Source organism: Mixophyes fleayi, chromosome 5 (assembly GCF_038048845.1).
Source record: "Mixophyes fleayi isolate aMixFle1 chromosome 5, aMixFle1.hap1, whole genome shotgun sequence".
NCBI classification, from domain to species: domain Eukaryota; kingdom Metazoa; phylum Chordata; class Amphibia; order Anura; family Limnodynastidae; genus Mixophyes; species Mixophyes fleayi.
In genome coordinates, this window is record NC_134406.1 from 115,918,376 (window position 1) to 115,939,316 (window position 20,941).

General features: G+C 39.7%; 1 protein-coding gene across 1 annotated transcript in view; it reads left to right on the top strand.

Annotated features, from left to right (window-relative positions):
* Positions 1-20,683, top strand: part of SDHA (succinate dehydrogenase complex flavoprotein subunit A) — an 82,562-nt gene extending 61,879 nt beyond the window's left edge. The window contains exons 10-15 of the mRNA XM_075212745.1: positions 10,611-10,782; positions 15,024-15,142; positions 16,873-16,984; positions 17,868-17,998; positions 20,025-20,135; positions 20,432-20,683. Coding sequence (XP_075068846.1) covers positions 10,611-10,782; positions 15,024-15,142; positions 16,873-16,984; positions 17,868-17,998; positions 20,025-20,135; positions 20,432-20,518 — 732 coding nt within the window. The 3' untranslated portion in view covers positions 20,519-20,683. The remainder of the gene's footprint in view (positions 1-10,610; positions 10,783-15,023; positions 15,143-16,872; positions 16,985-17,867; positions 17,999-20,024; positions 20,136-20,431) is intronic.
* The last annotated feature ends 258 nt before the right edge of the window (positions 20,684-20,941 follow it).

The following is a 20,941-nucleotide window of genomic DNA, read 5'->3' on the forward strand; positions in this document are numbered from 1 at the left end:
TGGCCACTAACACAATGGGGCTATTCCAGTTGCTCTTGCATTCCTCAATGATATTAAGGTCCAACATTTTTCTGATCTCCTGTTTCACAGCTACACGTCTAGCTTCAGGAGTGCGGTATGGTCTTACTCTCAGCACCAGGTGTAACGGTCATGGTCTATGACCGTGGTACGTCCTGGCACCTCAGAAAACACGTCAAGGTTCCTCTGAACCATTTTCTCAGTCTCATCTCCGCCCTGGGGACAGATCGTCCCTCATGGGAACTTTGTTTTCCTGTACAACTGGGTTTATTATGTTTTCTCCAGCCTTCCTGCCTGACTTTATAATTGACAGGCCCCACGGCCTCAATCACCTCATATGGCCCCTGCCAATGGGTGAAGAGCTTACTCTCTTGTGTAGGTAAAAAGACCAGAACTTTATCACCTGGTTGGAAAGCCCTAACAGCTGACTTATCGTAGTTTCTTTTTTGTCTCGCCTGTGCCTCATGCATATGTTGCACCAAAGAGGTGATCTTCCCCAACCTGTCATACAACTGGGACACAAACTGGATCACATTGGGTTCTTTTGGACTCTGTTGCTCCCAGCTCTCCTTGAGGACATCCAAAATGCCCCTTGGCTGCCTGCCATACAACAATTCGAACGGGCTGAACCCGGCAGATTCTTGAGGTACCTCCCTCACTGCGAACATTAAATGGGGTAATGGCACATCCCAGTCCCGTTTTTCCTGCGCCACTGCCTTCCTCACTATATGTTTGGGTGTTAAATCTTTCTACTAACCCGTCAGTCTGCGGGTGTATTAAAGTAATTCTATCGGTTTCAAATAAGCATTGCCCAAGCGATTGTGTTGTATTTCCAACGCACAAAGTAACTTATTTTAGCAGAAGCAATAATTTAATAATTCAATACATGATTACAATACGGTACAGCCAATACCAAAAAGAGATAAAAACATACCGCGCTCGCTGTGCTCCCACTGGTACCAGTGGACAGTATTTTGCTCCAGAATACTGTGGTCAGAGAATGGCTGAAGACAGTGGGAGCACAGCTATATTATATACACTCAGTGTTAGAGACAACAATGCAGATGACGTGCTTGCTTCTATTGGTCCAGGTATCAGGAAGGTCCAGAGTGCTGCAGGTCATAGGCCAGTTTAAACCAAAATATCCAAAGGTGGGGGTCATCTCTCCTGGGTTTGTGCTCTGACTTTTCCCGCCAAGGCTCTAGTTTCAACTAGTCTATTAGCATTTTATAGTCAGCATTACGTAAGTATTTATTCCCTAAGATCACTAACTAGAGTATGCAATGTGCGATCTTTACGGCGAAAGAACCGGACAACTGCTGATGAATAGGGGATTAAAATGATATCGGACATGACGCATTTCCTATAACCTGAACCATAAATAACACTAAAGTGTACATATAATCATAATATATAAACTAATAACAAACTAAATAATATCTGTTCATAAATCACTGTGGATTGGAATCAATATGAATTATATAAATAACTAAATGTTGTAATGCGAGTGCGTGCGTATTTTACTGTGCGATCGCAGTATGCCACGTTTAGCAATAACACAATAAAACAATATTAACCAATATGCTTTCGTTCATCCTATTATATGACTTCGACAGTTCCACCCTTTGATAGTATAATAAACTATCACTTTAAAGATTTTATATGTAGGGTCTCGGTACCACGTTTTATTGCTATATAATGCAAGTCCCCCTTGGTGAATGACCACGCTGTCTGTAGATCTAAACAAGTTATCATAAGAGAGAGTCTTAATCCTCAAAACGATTTCTTCTTTTACTATAGACCGTATACTTCTGGAGCTTGGAGAAAACCTTTTGTATGCCCTTCAAGGGTGCAACAAAACATGTAATATATTATTTGGAAGGGTACAGAGTAAAATAGAACATGCATCAGTTATACAGAATACTCTACTACAGTTCTTCAAATTTAACAGGTTCATCCGTCCAACGCATGTCTGTAAGCTCAGAATACATTTACACACGTTATGTTCATCAATGGCATCATCCTATGTCTATCAATAATGTCATATACAATCTCCTTCAGCTTGCGTTAATATACACACTTCTAATAATGTCATCAGTCCTTTTTATCAACACTTGTGGGCGGGCTATTGTCTGTTCGTTCTTCCCAGTCTCCCAATACTCAGGTTTCTTTGTACGTGAAACAGTGATCGGCTTGCCAAATGTTGGGAGACTCCAGACTAAGGGACCTAGGTGTCGTACTTTTCCCCTAGTGACCTCCCACCCATAATTCGGGTACCTCAGGAATATTTAGTGGAAACAGAACTAGTCCTACTCGATATAACCACTGAGGGACGTGAGAGCACACCCAGCACTTTGTTTGGTCTACAACCTTACCCACCCAAGAATGATAATCATTCTCAAGGATGCCTGCTCAAATCCGAATATTACTGGACTGGCATCGCTGGATGTACCTCTCTTCAACTATGGGGTCGACGTACTTACGGACGAAATGTTACTCGGACAATAGCCCCTCGCACTTTCTCCAAGCTTTCCAAATTTTCCTTTACACCTGAATTGAATAGACTAATTGGCTGGACCAATTCTGCTACTAACGTCTCCTTCTTCCCCAATTCCTCAATATCATTACCTGAACCAGCCTCTGTCACCTGTCCACAATTAAAAGAATTGACCGTCCTGAAAAGAGAATGTGATGAGAGAAACACAGAACAGGGAAACTACAACTTCATGCTGGACAACTGTCTTAGCCTTTGGCTCAGGTGCTACTAACTGCATTCGAGGCCTCCCAGAACAGATTCATGAGTGCACTTGGACCCTTCTCTTAGTGTTGGCCCCTCTGCAGTGGGTGAAATGGGCACCAGTGTGTCTTTGCTACCCTTGAAGTCGTGATGCTGGTAGCCTACACCTAGGTACCTGTCTGTCAAATAACCTGAGCCTAGGAAATTAGTGTTCCACAACTTACTCTCCCGGTCCAACATCCTGACAGTTAGTGTAACTTTTTAGGAAACAGTGTTTTGAACGTTCTCGGTTGCTGTCTCACTGTTTACCTTCCCTCTCAAGGTCTAAACTAGTCTCTCAGTTACAAACTCATCCCAAGAGGGGTCAAGAACATTTCAAAAGTCGACCGGTTAGGAGGCAGCCCAGGAGTGATCTTGATCGTGGGGAGTACTAGTGGCCAAAGCTATCAGCCCTTTCAATCAAGTTTCAACCCTCATTCTATTCAATTCGTTCTAACTAGTACCGTTACTTTATGTTCACACTGGTTTGTGGCTAATCAAAAGTATGTAATTTGTTACCACTACTCATACATTATACATTTATTATCAATAACACGAATACCCCTATCACCTATTATAACTCTAGGGCTATCACATTGAATAGCAAAAGCTTTGAGTATGACACAGTAATACATTATTAGACACATTTCAATAAACCTTTACCCAGATATATTTCATCGGTACACCAGTGTATACTTGAGAATCTTGCAAGGTGGTAATTGGATGACGTGGATTTGTTTCACCTGGAGAAATTCTTCAGGTAACCCAAATCTTCATATATTAACTAGTGTGTGTGTGTATGTGTGCATGTGCGTGTGTGTGTTCACATTTTAAAACAATACAATGAAAAACAAAACCTAAATCTGTCAGCTGTCACATAAAACCCTGCTGTCTATTTGACCGTTATGTTCGCCCTGGTGTGAGAGCCATGTATAGTCGTGTGTGTAAGTGTGGACTTTACTAGCAGCTACTTTAGTTGGTAACCGTGTCACTGTAGAAAGTCCTCTATGTAGTGTCCTACTCATGTGCTGGTATTGCTATAAAGGATTTTTCAGTCAACTCAACGTCGCCCCCTAGACTAGAAAAATGCTGAAGATCAATGTATATTAATCGATTTTCCCTCTGCCAACCCCACATTCAGCTACTTAACTAAGTGAGAAGGGCAAAGGGGTCTATTTCTATAACACTTTCTTCAAATATAACAGTATCCAGTACATGTCTGTCTAACAGTGAAAAAATATAAAACACGAAAATTCCACGTTTTCTAGGGTTTCACATTATATCGTATCTTGTGGCAAAAATCTTACTCCATTGTTCTACACAGAGATGCATATCTGTATGCCTAACCTCTTTCTATCTCTCCACCCTTTGTGCATAAATATAAAGGCACACTTTGTACAGGAGGCAAAAAGCAGATATGCAATCTAAAAAAAAACATGAATCATATTTCCACAACAAAAAACTTTCTGCTTAAAATTAGCAGCTTCTATACATATAAATCCAACCCCCTAACTGTTTCTGTGACTTATGTCAATCTAGTGTGTGTATCCCTGAGTCCGTCTTACGTCAAAAATGTCTTCGCCCCATTACTGAGACCATGTCTACGTCTTGTTGTATTTCTATACAAGAGAAGAGAGAGAGATACTAGTATAGATGTAAAGAATGAGAAAATAGGAGAGCAAACGAATAATAAGAATACAAAGATTTGAATACAAGGGTTTGAAAACAAACAGACATGCAGAAAAGGAGATTTTACAGCAAACACGACAGCTGGATTGGACACGATGGGGAAAAATGGCTGTATTCATTCAACAAACCCCTTTAGCTATTTGCTACCCTATGACCCCTCCCCATACTTGACTAGAGGGTCTTACATCAACCGTGCAATCAAGTGTGGTCCGTCATTTGTTCATTAAGAACTCTGTATCACCATAACGACATACCTTTGCAACGGACTTCCTGACTTATAATCGAGAAATGAAAGATTAACTCTTAGTGACTCATACTTATCTGAAATAAATAAAACAATATTTTGGAGCAAAGTATGTACATACTTCATTTTTGGATAATGATTCATGATAATTTGTTTTGGCTGAGAGTCACTGCAGCCTAAAACAAAGTGTTCCAATGATCCATTGTTAAGTAATCTTCCAAGAGTAATTTTTCTATTTCTCTATCCCACCCCCTTAAGCACTAAGTCTATATTCCTTATTCTGTGAGAAGAAAAAAAACAAGATAGTTATCTAATAACAGCAAACGAAACAAACCTTTTCATTCTTTACCATCGGCCAGCGATCGGGAAAGCAAACATGTGACAACATAAAACAAGCAAGCAAAATCAACAAAGTATTACCTTTTAAATCAGTTTCTTTCTACACCTGCACATTAATACTTACCATTGATTATTATTTGCCTTGCCTGGTCCTAATTTCCTAGCTTTTGCTCTAAGATTTTCTTTGCAATCTTTCCTCAAATGTCCCTTCTTAAGGCAGTTAAAACACTTCAAAGATTTCTGTTTCTTTCGTCCCTTATAGAGATTTTTATAATTCTGGGGTTGTGAATGTAATCTTTCGAAAGCCTGGATACTCACCATCATTAGCCTATTACTCTGCGCTATTTCCTTTTTACATATATTTTTATCATGTTCTACAGCATGCTCTCTAATTTCATTTACCGTGAGACCTCTGCAATTAGGAAAAGAGGTTTGTATCCAGGTCCTTAGATCCTCCCGGAGACCGTCCATTAGTACTGCAACAGCTACCTCCCTATGATGTGGATTTTCCCTTATATCTGGTATCCCTCTGTACTTAATCATTGCCGCTAGAGCCCTAGAAAAATAGTCAGTTGTAATCTCACTACCTTTTTGTTTGATAGTGAAAAATTTTCCCCATTCCACTGTCACTGGAAAATATATGGCCAACTGTGTGATTATATGTCCAATATTGTCCTGATTGTCATCCTCGGTTAAGGATTTATCCTTCTCCAACCTACAATCCTTAATGAACTTTTGTATATCGGTATCGAGAGAAAGATAAGCTCTAAACACCACTCGCCAATCTTTATTAGTAGGCTCATGTGCATTACCTAAATGTCTAATACATTTCTGACACTTGGCAAAATCTTTTCTAGGATCAGGGAAATCAGACATAATTGTAAACAGTTCCGTCCTATTCCATGGAAAATGCATTGCTACATGTTTTATGGGAACTACACCATCTCTGTCCGCCTTCCCATTGGAAACTACTGTTATGCGGACAGGATGCAGACTTACCAAGTCGCTACATTCTGTACTAGTTGCTGGAATTGCTGTTGCAGTATAATGAATGTCCCCCTTTCTATTAATTTCTATATTATTCTCCCTGATTTCAGCCGCTGCCCCTGCCGGTGGAACCGTTCCCTTTCCTTGTCCGTGTACTGCTTATTGTATGTTACTGGCATGGGCAATGGCTGAAATGACTGTGGGTACATCTTCTTCTTCTAAAACAATACTTAAGACATCATACAACTTACTCATTACATTTTTAACATTTTTGGTATTGGCTGTACCTACCACCCCAACCGCATTTGACGGCGAGGGCGCGCATGCGCTCAGTTCTCCATGCTTTGCAACGCTCACTTCCGTTGTGCGCGCGGTTTGCGCCATGCCTTTTCTTTAACATTATTCATTACCTCTGAATTAAAACTACCTATGTTTGGGAAAGGTTTCACACACCCCCGGGTCATCTTGACCCATTTGTCGCAGTATGCCGTTGCATATGCACCGTATTTATTATACATAACATACTTTGCCGAACCAACCGGCCATTCATTAGGCAGCACACAACTGGCCATGACTTCTTGGCCCTGGACGATTTCAACAGGTACGTCCCCTTATGCTTTTTCTAGTTTGAGTACTTTACTTTACCACTGTTAGCAACCGATATCAATCAAGAATATCAGTGGTTGCAGCGTATTTCCTCCCACATCTGCCAAATCACAATCACGACTGCACAAAATCAACCATGCGGTCCGATCGCACCGCTTACAGATACTATCAGTAAAATTTGCGATTACTATTGCGAATGCTGCGAAAACCTGTTTTTTTTCGCTTCGAGTATACCTGCCATGTATATGTATGTGTAGCATGGCATACTGAGTGCAATAACACAATAAAACAATACTAACCAATATACTTGCGTTCATCCAATTATACGACTTCGACAGGTGATATACTGATGTGTGTAACGTTTCTACTCTTAACAACTGGCATAGCTCTTTCATTAGATGGGACATAAAGGGAGTACCCTGATCAGTCAAGATTTCTTTGGGGATACCCAACCTGGTACAGTACAGAAGGAGTTATTTTGCTATTGTACTGGACTTTATATTGCGCAAAGATATAGCCTCTGGATAGCTGGTGGCATAGTCCACTATGACCAATACGTACTGATGGCCAAGGGCCAACTTCTCTAATGGACCTACCAAATCCATACCAATATGCTCAAACGGGGTCAGCACCACAGGGATGGGAACTAGCGGGGCCCAATAGTCTGGCTTCGGACAGGTTCTCTGACATACTGGACACGTCCGGCAAAACCTTTTTATTGCCTCGTACACTCCTGGCCAATAGAAGCTGAGCAATATCCGCTCCCTTGTTTTATCTTCCCCCAAGTGCCTCCCACACAGTAGTGTATGTGCAGCTTTGAGAACAAGTGATGTATGGATTTGCTGCACTAACAATTGCTCTACAGTTCTGCCCTGTACATTAGCAACTCTATACAACAGATCATTCTTTACTATATAATAGGCAATACCTTCTGCGGGCTTGTTAGCCTTCTCTACCCCATTAATCTCAACCACATTCTTATAGACATAGACATTCTTATAGACATTAGCTAAGGCAACATCTCCAAGTTGGTCTCAGTCAAAGTCTCTTAGTGGAAACAAGTTAGACAATCCTGCTCAGTCTGAGTCCTCATTGGGAGGCGTAGCCCCTTCACCCGAGGTCTCGCCAACGAACAATGCCAGGGTCCGGTTCTGCGTTGGCACTTGTGCAGCTCTCCTTTGTCTATGCTTCCACCTCTTAGGAGGTGTATTTTCCTTAATCGTTCACTTTCCATTTTCTGTTCCCTCAAGCTCCTTCATCAAGGCTGTAATTTCGGTGGGTGCTTCAGTTGTCTACTTGTCCGACTGGATTCGCTCCTGGAGAATCTGCTTGAACAGCGGAAAGTCTCTGCCTTGGATTAAAGGGTATGGCAATTTTGGGGCAACGGTACCACTGTCACTGTCTGTCCATTCACAGTAACAGGCAAGAGCGTCCTGTCCTATTCCTTGGCAGTCCCATGAACACAGAGTACCTTCGCTTTGGGCAGATTGTGTCGGTTTCCAGCTCCATATTACCAGAGAAACTAAGGACAGTTCACTACCCAAATCTACCAGAGCCAGCACCAGATGTTGATTCACAAACACTCACGAGGAACAAGCAGGACTTTGCGGTAACCGGACTCATGGTGCAGCAGCTCGGATAGGTTGGTTGTGTGTGTGTGTGTGCGCGCTAGTGAACAATCCATAGGCTCTGCTAACGTTGGGCACCGAGCCCTCAATTGTCCAGGCTCTTTGCACTCAGACTGGACTTAGTGCAGGTTTGGTTGCCTTTTTTTAAAGCAACCTCTCCTCACCAATATCCCCTCCACTGTTCCACATGTCAGTTTTTGACTGAGGCACAAACTTTGGTGCGGGCAACAGCGGTTTGGGCATATGCTGTAAGGCACTGTATCTCTCCAATACAGCAGCCAATTCTTCATACGTCTGGGATCCGCCTGCTGTGGCCACCTTTGGAGCCCTCCGTCCATACCCCGGATACAATGGTCAATGGCCAGAATTTCAATTCTGCCCGCAGTGTTCTTTTCTGGCTGTAACCACTTCTTTAGTGTTCTACCAAGTTCAGCAAGCTGAGCTCGAACCGGTAAATCTTTGGAGAGCCTCCAGTCATGATATCGTTGGTCCTCCCCTGCTCTGGTGTCTCCAACACTCGCTAAGATGGCGGTGTTAGATATGCCTCCACGTCGTCATCAGAAGTTCATTTCTGTAGCGTGGCGGTAGCTGGAGCCTCTCTATCCCGTCTCTCCTGAGCGATCTCCACACGGAGAAGTCAGGTATTTTCCTCCTGCACTGCTGCCACATTCACTAGGGTTCTTAAAATGTCTTCCATTCCCACAGGAGTTTGTGCTGGGAAATGAAACCTAGCTTCTTTCAGCATTCAGGTAAACAACAAAACTTTCTGGACCACACCCAATTCACAACTGAGTGACCCACAAGGTGTGGTACTACAATTACCAGAAAAATTAAAACCCACTTTTTTCATCTGACATGTGCTTTAAACCTTAACTGGTAAATAGCAAACAAACCAGAAGAATTTTTTTTTTTGGACCACACCCAACTCACAGTTTGAACCTTTAAAAAGTGTGGCACTACAATGACCAGCAGTGTTTCTTCTGCTTCCTTTTACAACCAAACCATTGCTAATCAGTTCCCAGTACAAAGGTTTGTCTCTTCACAGCAACACATTTGAAACAAAGCATTACAACAGTTTGGTGTATTATAGTGGTTTTTAACAGACTCCACTCGACACACTTGAGTCTGGAGGCTGGGAAGACGGCTGTGTTTTAGCTGTCCTATAGATCCCACTCCTGACACCACTTGTGAGAAAGTACAGCATACACAGGAATCCGACACAGGTATGCAGAACCATTTAACTGTTTGTTGGCAGTTGTCAGGATGGTAACAGTTCCAACGCTGGTTCAGCAATAATATCAGAAACGGTACACAAAAATCCCCGCCACCTACACATCTGGCGAGACATTACGTCCCTGTCTGCAATCCGGCCACTTGCTGGCATCGGTGGTCCCACCCACACATACAGACAGTGCCTTGATCCTCCACCCCAGCACTACAACAAATCACAGCAAAGCAAACCGATTACACCCATGTGGAACACGTGTGTGTGTGCGCTAAAAGAGGAACCTAGGGAAAACTTAACCCTGTCTGCAGCCTGCTGCTGCAGACTGACTGTGTTCCTACCTGTTCCCTTATAGGGGAACTGGCAAATATCCCTGTACTGTGCAAAAGTTTTGGGCAGGTGTGGAAAAAATGCTGCAAATTAAGAATGCGTTCAAAAATAAAAGTGTTAATAGTTTGCATTTTGTTAATTGATAAAAATGATCAGAAGGGAAATCTAAGTTAAATCAATATTTGGTGTGACCACCCTTTGCCTTCAAAACAGCATCAATTCTTCTACGTACACTTGCACACAGTTCTTGAAGGAACTCAGCGGGGAGGTTGTTCCAAAGCTCTTGGAGAGCTAACCACAGATCTTCTGTGGATGTAGGCTTTGTCAAATCCTTCTGTCTCTTCATGTAAGCCCAGACAGACTCTATGTTGAGATCAGGGCTCTGGGGGGGAACCTATATCATCACTTCCAGGACTCCTTGTTTACTCATTTTACAATGAAGATCGTTTTTAATGACGGTGGCTACATATTTAGTGAGAGTTTTTTTATTTATTTTATATACTTTGCGTAAAATGACAATTATGGGAAACAATATTGTTCTCCATATTTGGGAATTGTTCCTAAGGTCTTCTGCTAGTAAATGTTGTAGCATTTTATTGTTGTTTTTCCCCCTCATACTTTCTGCTTAGATAGTTTACTGGCTATGGCCTCCAAGAAACAGTATAAACCTGTTTTCTTCAAAACTGTATAGAGGTTTTTTTTTTCATCCTCCTAAAGAAAACAAAATTCTACTGTGCGCTGATTTTGAATCCTTTTTTTTTTTTTCAGGCTATTGTCCATGTAAATGGTGAAGACAAAGTGGTACCTGGGCTGTATGCTTGTGGTGAGGCTGCATCAGCCTCTGTGCATGGTGCTAACCGGCTTGGTGCAAACTCTCTCCTAGATTTGGTTGTGTTTGGTCGTGCATGTGCTCTTAGCATAGCAGAGTCCTGCAAACCAGGTAAGTGTGAGTCCTTAGTGTTTGTTTATCTGAGTAATCCCAATAATAAAGTTCATTAACAAAAGGTAACTCCTAAACCGGTAAAACAAAGTATTTTTACAGTGCACCCATGAACCCACTTTGTTTGACAATTGGCAAATTTACAGGCACAAATGCCAAATCTTTTAAAGTACATGGTTTAAAGAAACCGTTGTCTTTAGACTTTCCCAATGAAAAGAAATGTTAAGTCGTCTTTCAGAAAAAGAACCTCTAAATATCTGTAGGTATTTTTTACCTCTAACACTTTACATAGTAACACTCATTACTAACTACATTTATTTGCAAAATGTGCTCTAAGCCATAGTAACAAATAGGACACTTGGTTGCTATGGCCCATTGCACCATTAATGCTGTCTTATTTTGGGTAGAAACTGAAATCAGGACACTAAGGCTCATTAACTTAGGTTTAATTTTAAGAGTAGCAGGTGTGAAAATGCTATAGAAACAGCATTTAAAAAAGGTTGCTTAAATACAAATGAGACTAAGGAAAGACTTGCAATATCTAATCTTTCCTTCTACGAGTAAAGATGGTCTTTGTATCTATTTAGTTAGATTCATTTAGTAATGAGTTCAAATAAATGTTCTATATTCTTATTTAAACAATTTGAAGTGCTTAAAGATATTCGCCAGATTCATTAAACATTATTTCTGAAGAATGCTTTGGAGGTAGGTTTTGGTGGGGGTGGGGGTGGGGGGGACGACACATGACAATAGCTTAAAGTTACAAGATCTTATTTGAAAGGGTTTAAACTGGTTGATTTATAGGAGAAAAATAATTTGAGAGAAAAGTGTAGGTTTCCAGCGAAAAGTGCAACCACAATACCTTTTGTAGTTCACTCAAAATGTAATAAAAATTCTGTTATGGTTTCTCTTTAGCCACGCGTTCTAGTGTGGAGATTCTAGTATCCTTGGTGATGTGAGGTAACCCAATTGAGAACAATTGGTCTGGAAGGCAGGCTTTTTGCATTCTCTGCCGAACATGCAACCTTTTGGATGAATTTTTTATTTTTTTTGTCACTTGGTTCCATTTACATTTCTTTACATTACATTTCTTACTTTGGCATGAAAGCACTTTACTACAGTGTACGCCATGGCAATGGTTTACATGTGGGAGTTCTTTCTCACATTGTGACCCATTTTAATGGAGTGCATAACAATCAGGGCAAAATGTGCCCACTCATAATCTTCAGTAGTTTGTTTACATAAATTGTTTTGAGTGGTTGTCAGTTGCCACTGCAGAATGTGGCACATATACATTGATGCTATTTTTCTGTTATCAGTAGGTTTGGATCTTGATTTTCTGTCTTCATTGAACAAAATGTATGAAACATTAAACTTTTATCTCTAAAATCTAATTTTTGAACTTTCTGAACAAAAGTAAACAAACTAGAATAGCTACTATGTAACTTGGTTTATATGCAAGCAGTGACCATCCAGTTCACCTGATCAAAGGTATAATTTTGGGCAGTATCTTCAAGTTTTGTTGAACTTGCTCTACTAGTGAATCCGTTGTCACTGAGTCCAAATTAATTACAAATTTCTCTAAGGAAATTTCAAGCAGAAACATCTGAATGCAGCATATGTGAAGACTAAGAGTTGTAGGGTTGGGTACTAAATTACAGCTCAGTAAAACCAGACACTACTTAGCATGACTGCAGGATCCCGAACCATAGATGGCTCACACGCTGACATTCATGGCTGTTGTAAAAGTGAAGTGCAATCATTTCAACGTTTGAACATGCTGCCTCCCTGGAAGACATCTGTTTCCACGACGACAGTGTCATTACGGCTGTTAAAGGAGCGATGCAATGTACATTAGTTAAAAGCATTGTACAGCACACGAGTGTGTGTGTGTAAAATATATATATATATATATATATATATATATATATATATATATATATATGTATATATGTATGTATATATATGTATGTATATGTATGTATATATATGTATATATATGTATATATATATATGTGTATATATATATGTATATATATGTGTGTGTGTATAAAGGGGATCAATATGATATCAGACATGACACATTTCCTTTAACCTGAACCATATGTATCACTAATATGCATATAACTTATAATATTACATATAAACACTACTATATTTGGACATAAATAACTGTGTTGCGACTGCGATTAATGTGTACCATTTACAAATGTGTGTGTTTTGTGCGAAAGTGTAAAAACTGTTATTGCCACGTGTTGCGGCTGGATACGCCCTTCCACGCCGTATATATGTGTTGTTATGCACGTTTTGTCTCTATCCAATAACGATTGTCGAATCTCGATTTGTGTTTCCAACGCACAAATATTTATTCTCAAAAAGTAGCCGAATAATTCAAGCGAAATAATAGTAAGTACAGCCGTTACTTATCGCAGGCGCTCTGGATCCAACGAACAGTCATTCAGTCCTGAAGTCTGTGGACAAGATGTCTGATCACTGGATGAAAAGCCCCTGCTTATATGCAAACAGAAATACAGTGAAACAATGCAGATGGTATGGCTTGCTTCTATTGGTCCAGGCTTCAGGAAGGTCCAGGGGGTTGCAGATCATAGGCTGGTTCAATCTAAGGAATCCAAAGTACAATATCTACTAATTTCTTTTAAAGCTATAACATAATGATTACTTATATGGATATATCATTTTTATTTTGCAAACTCTCACAATACCATATTTATAGTTAACTAGCAGAATACCCGGCGTTGCCCGGGATTTAAAGACTTTTAAGACACAACTGTGTTACAAAGTGTTTCTCTGAGTTTGAAGAGACCAGTTACTGGATGAAGCGGCATTAAACCATTCCCAATATTTAAGAAATGATCAGCAAACTGATCGTCCATTGTGTTGCCATGCAGAGAAACTCTCATATTTGTGGTTAGTCGCAAAGTGCGAACATGCCTGCAAAGATGTGATGATTTAAGGCATGCATTAATTTCATCCGCCATTGTTCCTTTTGGAATGACCGGCAATGTTTGTCGAAAATCTCCAGCCAATACAACAGTGACTCCACCCATTAGTAAATCATTGGCTCTTAAAAATTGAAGTGTTTGATTGAGGGCCTGTAAAGCATTTTTGTGTGACATGGTGCATTTATCCCATACAATGACCTGACATTGCTGCAGAATCTGAGTTTTTTCTGTTCGTTTAGTGATATTGCAGACGGGAGTTTCACTTCGGGCCAGATTAAGCGGTAACTTGAAAGCTGAATGTGCTGTTCTTCCACCAGGGAGCAAAGTTGCAGCAATTCCAGAAGAGGCCACAGCAATAGCTATCTTGGAATGTACTCGAATTTTAGCAAGTAACAACTTGATGAGAAACGTCTTACCTGTTCCTCCGGGTGCATCCAGAAAAAATATATTTCCCCTTTTTTTTGGAACTTCTTCCAAGACATTGTTCCAGACATTCCAGAGTTATGGTCGTTTTCGATGATTTTTAGGTGTTACCCCCCTCGCCACCCCCACCCTTAGGAGTGCTAGGGGTGTCTTGCCCCCACAATATTTGTTGTCAGACTGTAAGTCATATGTGTACCAGGTTTGGTGTAAATTGTTCCAGACATTCCAGAGTTGTGGTCGTTTTCGATGATTTTTAGGTGTTTCGCCACCCCCACCCCGTAATGCATTTCAATTTTTTTAGTTGCCTCCGTCATGTGTTAATACACTCGTATGCAAAATTTCATGATCTTCGCTTGAAAAATGTGGATTTGTATAGAAAGACGGACAGAAGGACAATTTTTCTCTTTTATATATTAGATAGTATACCAAAATACATTTAACATGCTACTAATGTATTGCAAGGAATAACACTTTTCCTGCTGTACAAGTTAACTTGAAGTTCCTTAATCTGATGAAATATCTCTGTGTAAAACCTGAGTCGTGCTTATATATTGGCATAACACACTAAGTGAATAACCGGTATTCTGTTTCATCTACAATTAAAATCCTTTTTAACGTACACAGCTATACAAAAGATACATCTTCAACTTTAGTTTTAACCTGTTACTCAAATTACTTTGTCAAAATCAGCCTCGTGTCATGGCACAAAAATGTCCTTAAATATTGGATATCATGGTGGCTGACATGATGAGAAATAGAAAATAAATACTGTGGCTTAAAAAAATAAAAAAAGGATATTGTTACATTGCTTCTGCTAAACAGCCATAGAAAAATTTTGACTTTCATATTTTCTAGGGGACTCATTACCTTCAATTAAAACAAATGCTGGAGAGGAATCTGTTGCAAATCTAGACAAGTTGCGGTTTGCCAATGGATACACAAGAACATCAGAGCTGAGAATCAACATGCAGAAGGTAAGACCTAAACATTCTTATCCATCACCCCAGTAAACATGAGTAATAGTTAGAAATTAATAGTTGTGAGACACATTTATATCATATGCTTGTCTGTTTTTTTGTTTTGTTTTTTTTAAGAATGTATTTCTGTAAATAAGTCAGTGTAGTTGTATTATTTATTTATTTTTTTAAATTCCTCATGCTCCCATTTCTGTCATCAGTGTTCTCCACAGCACCTATTTCCTGGCGCTCCACCTGGCTGTTTTTACTTGTCACCTGGTTCTTAGAGCCCTACTATGCTCCTCCTCCTGGGAGCCATCTTCAATTTTAGTAAAGTGCATTTGAGAGTAATACATGTTATGTTAGGGCTCTGTGCCCTGGTTTTTTAAATTTTACTGTTTTATAATTTTTACTGTTAATTTTTTTTTTTTTTTTGTTATAGTTATTAACATTGCTTAGGGATGCCTCCCAAGAAGTGCCTGCGGACTTTTCTCACTTCTGTCACCACTACAACCCTCTCCCTTCTCCTCATACTTGAAAGATACCCCTGACAGCCACAGCACTGAATGGAGAGGAGCGTGGGCAGGTCGCAAATGTGCCTCCCCCCCTTTACCACTGAGTGGTTCTGCAGTGCAGAGTACAGCTCAGCCGGTGACAGCAGCCTCAGCAGTTCTCCACTATAGAGAGTACAGCTCTGGCTAACAGTGCAACAGAGCGGTCTGAGCTTACCAACATCTCCCTAGCAATGAGCTATTTCTTCTTATGAAGACTGTGCTCGACAGCAGGGAATACCGCGCGTCAGGTCTCTGAGGAGAGAACGTCGGTGGTGGTCATTGCTTTGACTGGGGGCATTGCAGAAGTGAGGATAGAAAAACTAAGTTTTTAATTTGAAGGCTCTGGCACATTTAGCAGACTTTCCCTCTCGATGCGGCCATTTTTCCTTCCAGCAGAGGTGACAGACTATACTGCTGCAGCTCTGCACTAAATCTATTCCCTCTCACACTCGTACAGCAGCATGTAAGGCTGCTACAGAGAGCAAACGCAGGTCTCCATGAGGGAGAGAAGACTGTCAGTATCTATAAGGTAACAACGTGGACTACAGCAACAGGGCTATAGCAGGTAAGTATAGACACTAGATACTAGCGTAGGGCCATGGTCTGTTTCTGCTTGATGGTTCTCTTCAGCAGAGACTGTCCTTTTCTGAATCACATAGCTGTAGATAGTTTTCTGCTGGGTCCTCCTCACTGGTGCCATTATTTTTATTGTTGTCTAGGTTAGCTACTACATATATACATTTATATATTGTAGTTCTATTTATTTTGGTGTCTGTTGGGGGGGGTGTATTTCTGTTATACAGTATTGGCTAAACACTCATGTGTATAGTGTTTTGACCTCTGGCTCATTTACAACCTTATTATATTAATATATTGTTACTACTGTAGGGGAGGTCTCATAATTTTATTTTTTTTTGTATTTGTAATTTGCTGTACTATGGCTGTATATATGGGACTTCCAAGACTGAAGAGTCTGGAAAGTCTGTACAACACTATACTTGTGCCACATGTAATGCAAAATTATCTTGTGGCCTCTCATCTGGTACCAACATGAGTATAAGATCCTCTTATTGCACTAGTTACCTTTTTTTGCATCAACATACTATTATCTCAAGCAATAAAATAAAGTACAGTAGCACCAGAAACATAATTATGCCATTTATGTTTATTCACAACCTTCTTCTCTGGCTTTAGACTATGCAGAGTCATGCTGCTGTTTTCAGAACAGGATCTGTACTGAAGGAGGGGTGTGAAAAATTGAGTGCAATCAACTCTGCCATGGATGATATCAAAACATTTGACAGAGGTAGTGTGTTTGTGTAGGATTTGCTCTTAACCTTTTTCTGCGTCAGTTGAAGCCTTCTCTGAAAACCCATCTCTTCAGACAAGCTTATAATACTATTCCTCTGCCACCCTCTTAAACTCTCTAGGTTACCCTATTATCACCCTCTACAGAGCTAACACAAGACAGCAACCCCCTGACCTATATAGTTGTGTGACTGAGCATACAGCCCATTAAATACTTTGTAACCATTGCATTCTAGCTGTACAAATATACAATATAATGTAGCACTTACCTTTGTGTATCAAACCATTGTCCCATAGATGGTAAGCTTGCGAGCAGGGCCCTCTAACCTCTCTGTCTGTATTACCCAATATTGATTTATTACTGTTTGTTCCCAATTGTAAGGCGCTACGGACTCTCCTGGCGCTATGTAAAAAATGAGGATGATTAGATCTTTTCCTGGAAGCTTATGTTTTTTTTTGCATATGCTATTTGGAGGAAGAACTTCCATGTGGAGGCTTGATTTCTACATAATTCACAGAGCAGAAGTGCACACAGTACAGTAGTATGGAGTAGAATATTGTTTACAACTTGGAGGCTTGATTGTGGCATTCTGTATCCCAACAACTGGTTCATCTGGAAGTCCCCTGTCCAAGCTCCTGTCAATTCTATTCACTGGGCCATGTTATATCTGGGACCCATATTGCTATACCACTGCCTGAAGCATTGCTAGATACTGGTGTGTGTGTGTGTATGTGTATGGTGACAAATGAGAACAACTCTTCAATATTAAGTTGATTTAGACTTGCATAAAAGGTGCATATTGGACAATAGAGAATTAAGCACTTTGCAAAGAATAAAGTTGATAAAATGTAGTGATGTTAAGTGTTTGTTAATTTTTCAGGAATTGTTTGGAACTCTGATCTGGTGGAAACACTTGAATTACAAAACCTAATGCTATGTGCTCTCCAGACTATTAATTCAGCTGAGGCTCGTAAAGAAAGTCGAGGTGCCCATGCTCGGGAAGACTATAAGGTAAGAATATAATAAATGCAAAGATTTAGAACCATGTTATGATCATTGGGCAAATTTCTTAAAAAGTTGTCAATCAAGCAAGTAATAAATATGATTGTGTAAACTTTTCCTGATACTGTTTTTTTAAAAATGGTAATATTTTAAATTTCTTTTTTTTTTATTTATTTATTTTTCTTTTTATATCCTGTGTATTTGTGTTTATAACCATCTTGCTATAACTTCAACATAAATCACGCCTGCATCCAAGTATCTGAATGGTATATGTTACACACCACAGACATTAATGACCAAAAAATGTAGTTCATTGATAGCATCTATGATGCACAACTTGTACATATTTAGTTAAATCACACTCTCAAAAGGGATATTACCTAGGTCTCAATCATATGTTTTGGGAAATACTTATTTCATGATATTAGAAGATATAATAGATACTATTATTTAATCTGTTGTACCTTCCCTAAATATGGTATGTTCATTATACCATATGAGAGATAGTAATGAATTTACAGCAGTTTAAAAATAAAAATGATAAAATGCTTACATATTGCCAATAGTATATGTACCATAACATTTTTCTAACTTAATGTTTTAGCACTGAACCATTTTAGATTTTATTGAAAAATATAAAGTCCTATTTCTGATCTGGAACAGTTTCAGCTAACTGTGACTATCCAGCTGTTGTGAAGCTGCAGGATCCAACCTACCCTAAAGTTTTGGCTGGCAGAGCGTGATGGGGCTTCTTGTAGTTACACAGCTGGAGAGCTACATGCTGCCTAGGTCTGCTCTAAATAATTACGCAACATATCCTTTATAGCAGAGGTCCATAAATTGTGGGTCAGGAACCCAAGTGGAATACCACAATCTGTTTTGGTCCCTGATTATAAGATATGTAATATATTCTGTTGGAAGCTGCCTCTTCTGGTCTCTCAGAAAAATTCCACATTAACACTTGTTTAGAGAGCATTTTTTACCAACTTTACCACTTTGATTGATGACTGTTTTCCTCTTGCTTCAAATTCATTTTTTTTGTCATCCATGCTTTATGCTTTTATGGTCTCTGATTTTCTCCTTCAACCTGTCACTGCTCCTCCTGTTTACACATCAACGTATTGTATATTTTCTCATTTAAAGCATAATCAATACATAAATTGTTAATTTAATACCCTGACATCTAAATTATTTTCTTTTAATCCTAGTAGAGCAGAGAGGATGTGGCTAGTGTACCATCCTAGTTAGCAAATTAAATGCATTCTAAAAACACGCCTGATGTCTGTCTAGGGTGTTCCAATAAGCATAATATTAGAGTTGTCTGGGGAATGTCCACACCCGTTCTGCATATAGCCAACCCAGCCAATATATAGAATCTCTGTACCTTAGGGTGTGGCTAGAACAGTTGCCAAAAACACCCGTCTTCATCCACACATTTCAGACAATCCGAATGGTTTCTAATTCCCATTTTGTATAGCCTATGGGGTGTAAAGTATACACTGTGGAGAATGTGTAGATGAATTTGTGGGAATCTAGCACATGAAGTGGTGTTTCTGGTGGTCCCCAACATATTATCAGGCGCTGGTGGACCTGCTGCCCGGGGTCTGGCACACTTCTTTATCGTATTCACGGCGCAGCTGGGTCTCCTCCCTGGCAGCAACAATTTCCTGACGCCACCCCAGTCTTTTTATAGATGTGGAGGCCAAAGTGGTCTTATCCCACCCATGTTTTGGTATGTTTCTCATTTTCATAGAACGCTTGGGAAGTTATCCAAAGACAAAGGGAAGAATTGCATTATATACTGCCTGGGGGTGTTTTTCATTTCATATCTTACCTAAACTCTATTGTGATGGAGTATTTCCATGAAGGAATTAACGGTAACTATGTTTCGCTATTTGGCGTTCAGGTTAACTTTATTGTTTAAGGTCTACCAGTCTTTTAAAGACTGAATGAAAAAAAACACCTAAAAGTCCTGTATTTTGTAGGCAAATGTAATTTTAAATTTGTGCTAAAAAAAGGATTTGGCTTTGTTTAGGTTAGAATTGATGAATATGATTATTCTAAACCTCTGCAAGGACAACAGAAGAAACCTGTTGAAGAACATTGGCGGAAACACACATTGTCATTTGTTGATCAGAAGGGCAAGGTAAAACCACATTATAAAATGACTATTGAAGAGCGGGAAAGCTGGCAAATTCATATGTCCATTTTTATTCAAGTCACAGTAGAGAAAAATAATTCATATATATATTTCTTCCTGAAACTATTTTAGTAGTGTATTTAGATGAAAATCAGATTTAGCAATTTAGCACAGTTTGAAAACTTATATGGAGAAAATGCAACCGGAATATTTTCATTGATGCTAGAAACTGCTACGTATAATGTACAATTAATCATATTTACAACTTTAACATTAGTACCTGTTATGCATTCTCATTTTAGGTTACTTTGGAATACAGACCAGTCATTGACAAAACTCTGGATGAAGAAGACTGCCTAACCGTCCCTCCCGCAATCCGTTCCTATTAATTGTTCCTCAGTCATTCAGCATTTATGAGCTTGGACTTGTATAATAGCAGTGTTTCCTGGTGGTACAATTGCACTTTATTCTGCTGCTTAGCAATCTGCATTTTCATTCATATTAATGCAATGTAAACCATCTGTTGCCATTAAAATTCCTTTTTATTTCTGAAATTATCTTTTGTTTATTTGTAAATTATCTCACAGCTCCACAGAGATGGGCAGTCTGCATAACATCTGTTACAAATCATACAGAATAAAAGTACTTATGAGGTTGATGAAGGAAGTGCAGATGTGGGAAAATGGGTAGAGGGGTCCTGCTCCTAAGAGTATACAGCCAAGAGTGATAGAACTGAGACAACAGGAGCTAATGGGACTCAGAGTGTGGAGATTGGAACTGTAGCTGGTTGTACACTTGGAGGAATGTCAGGT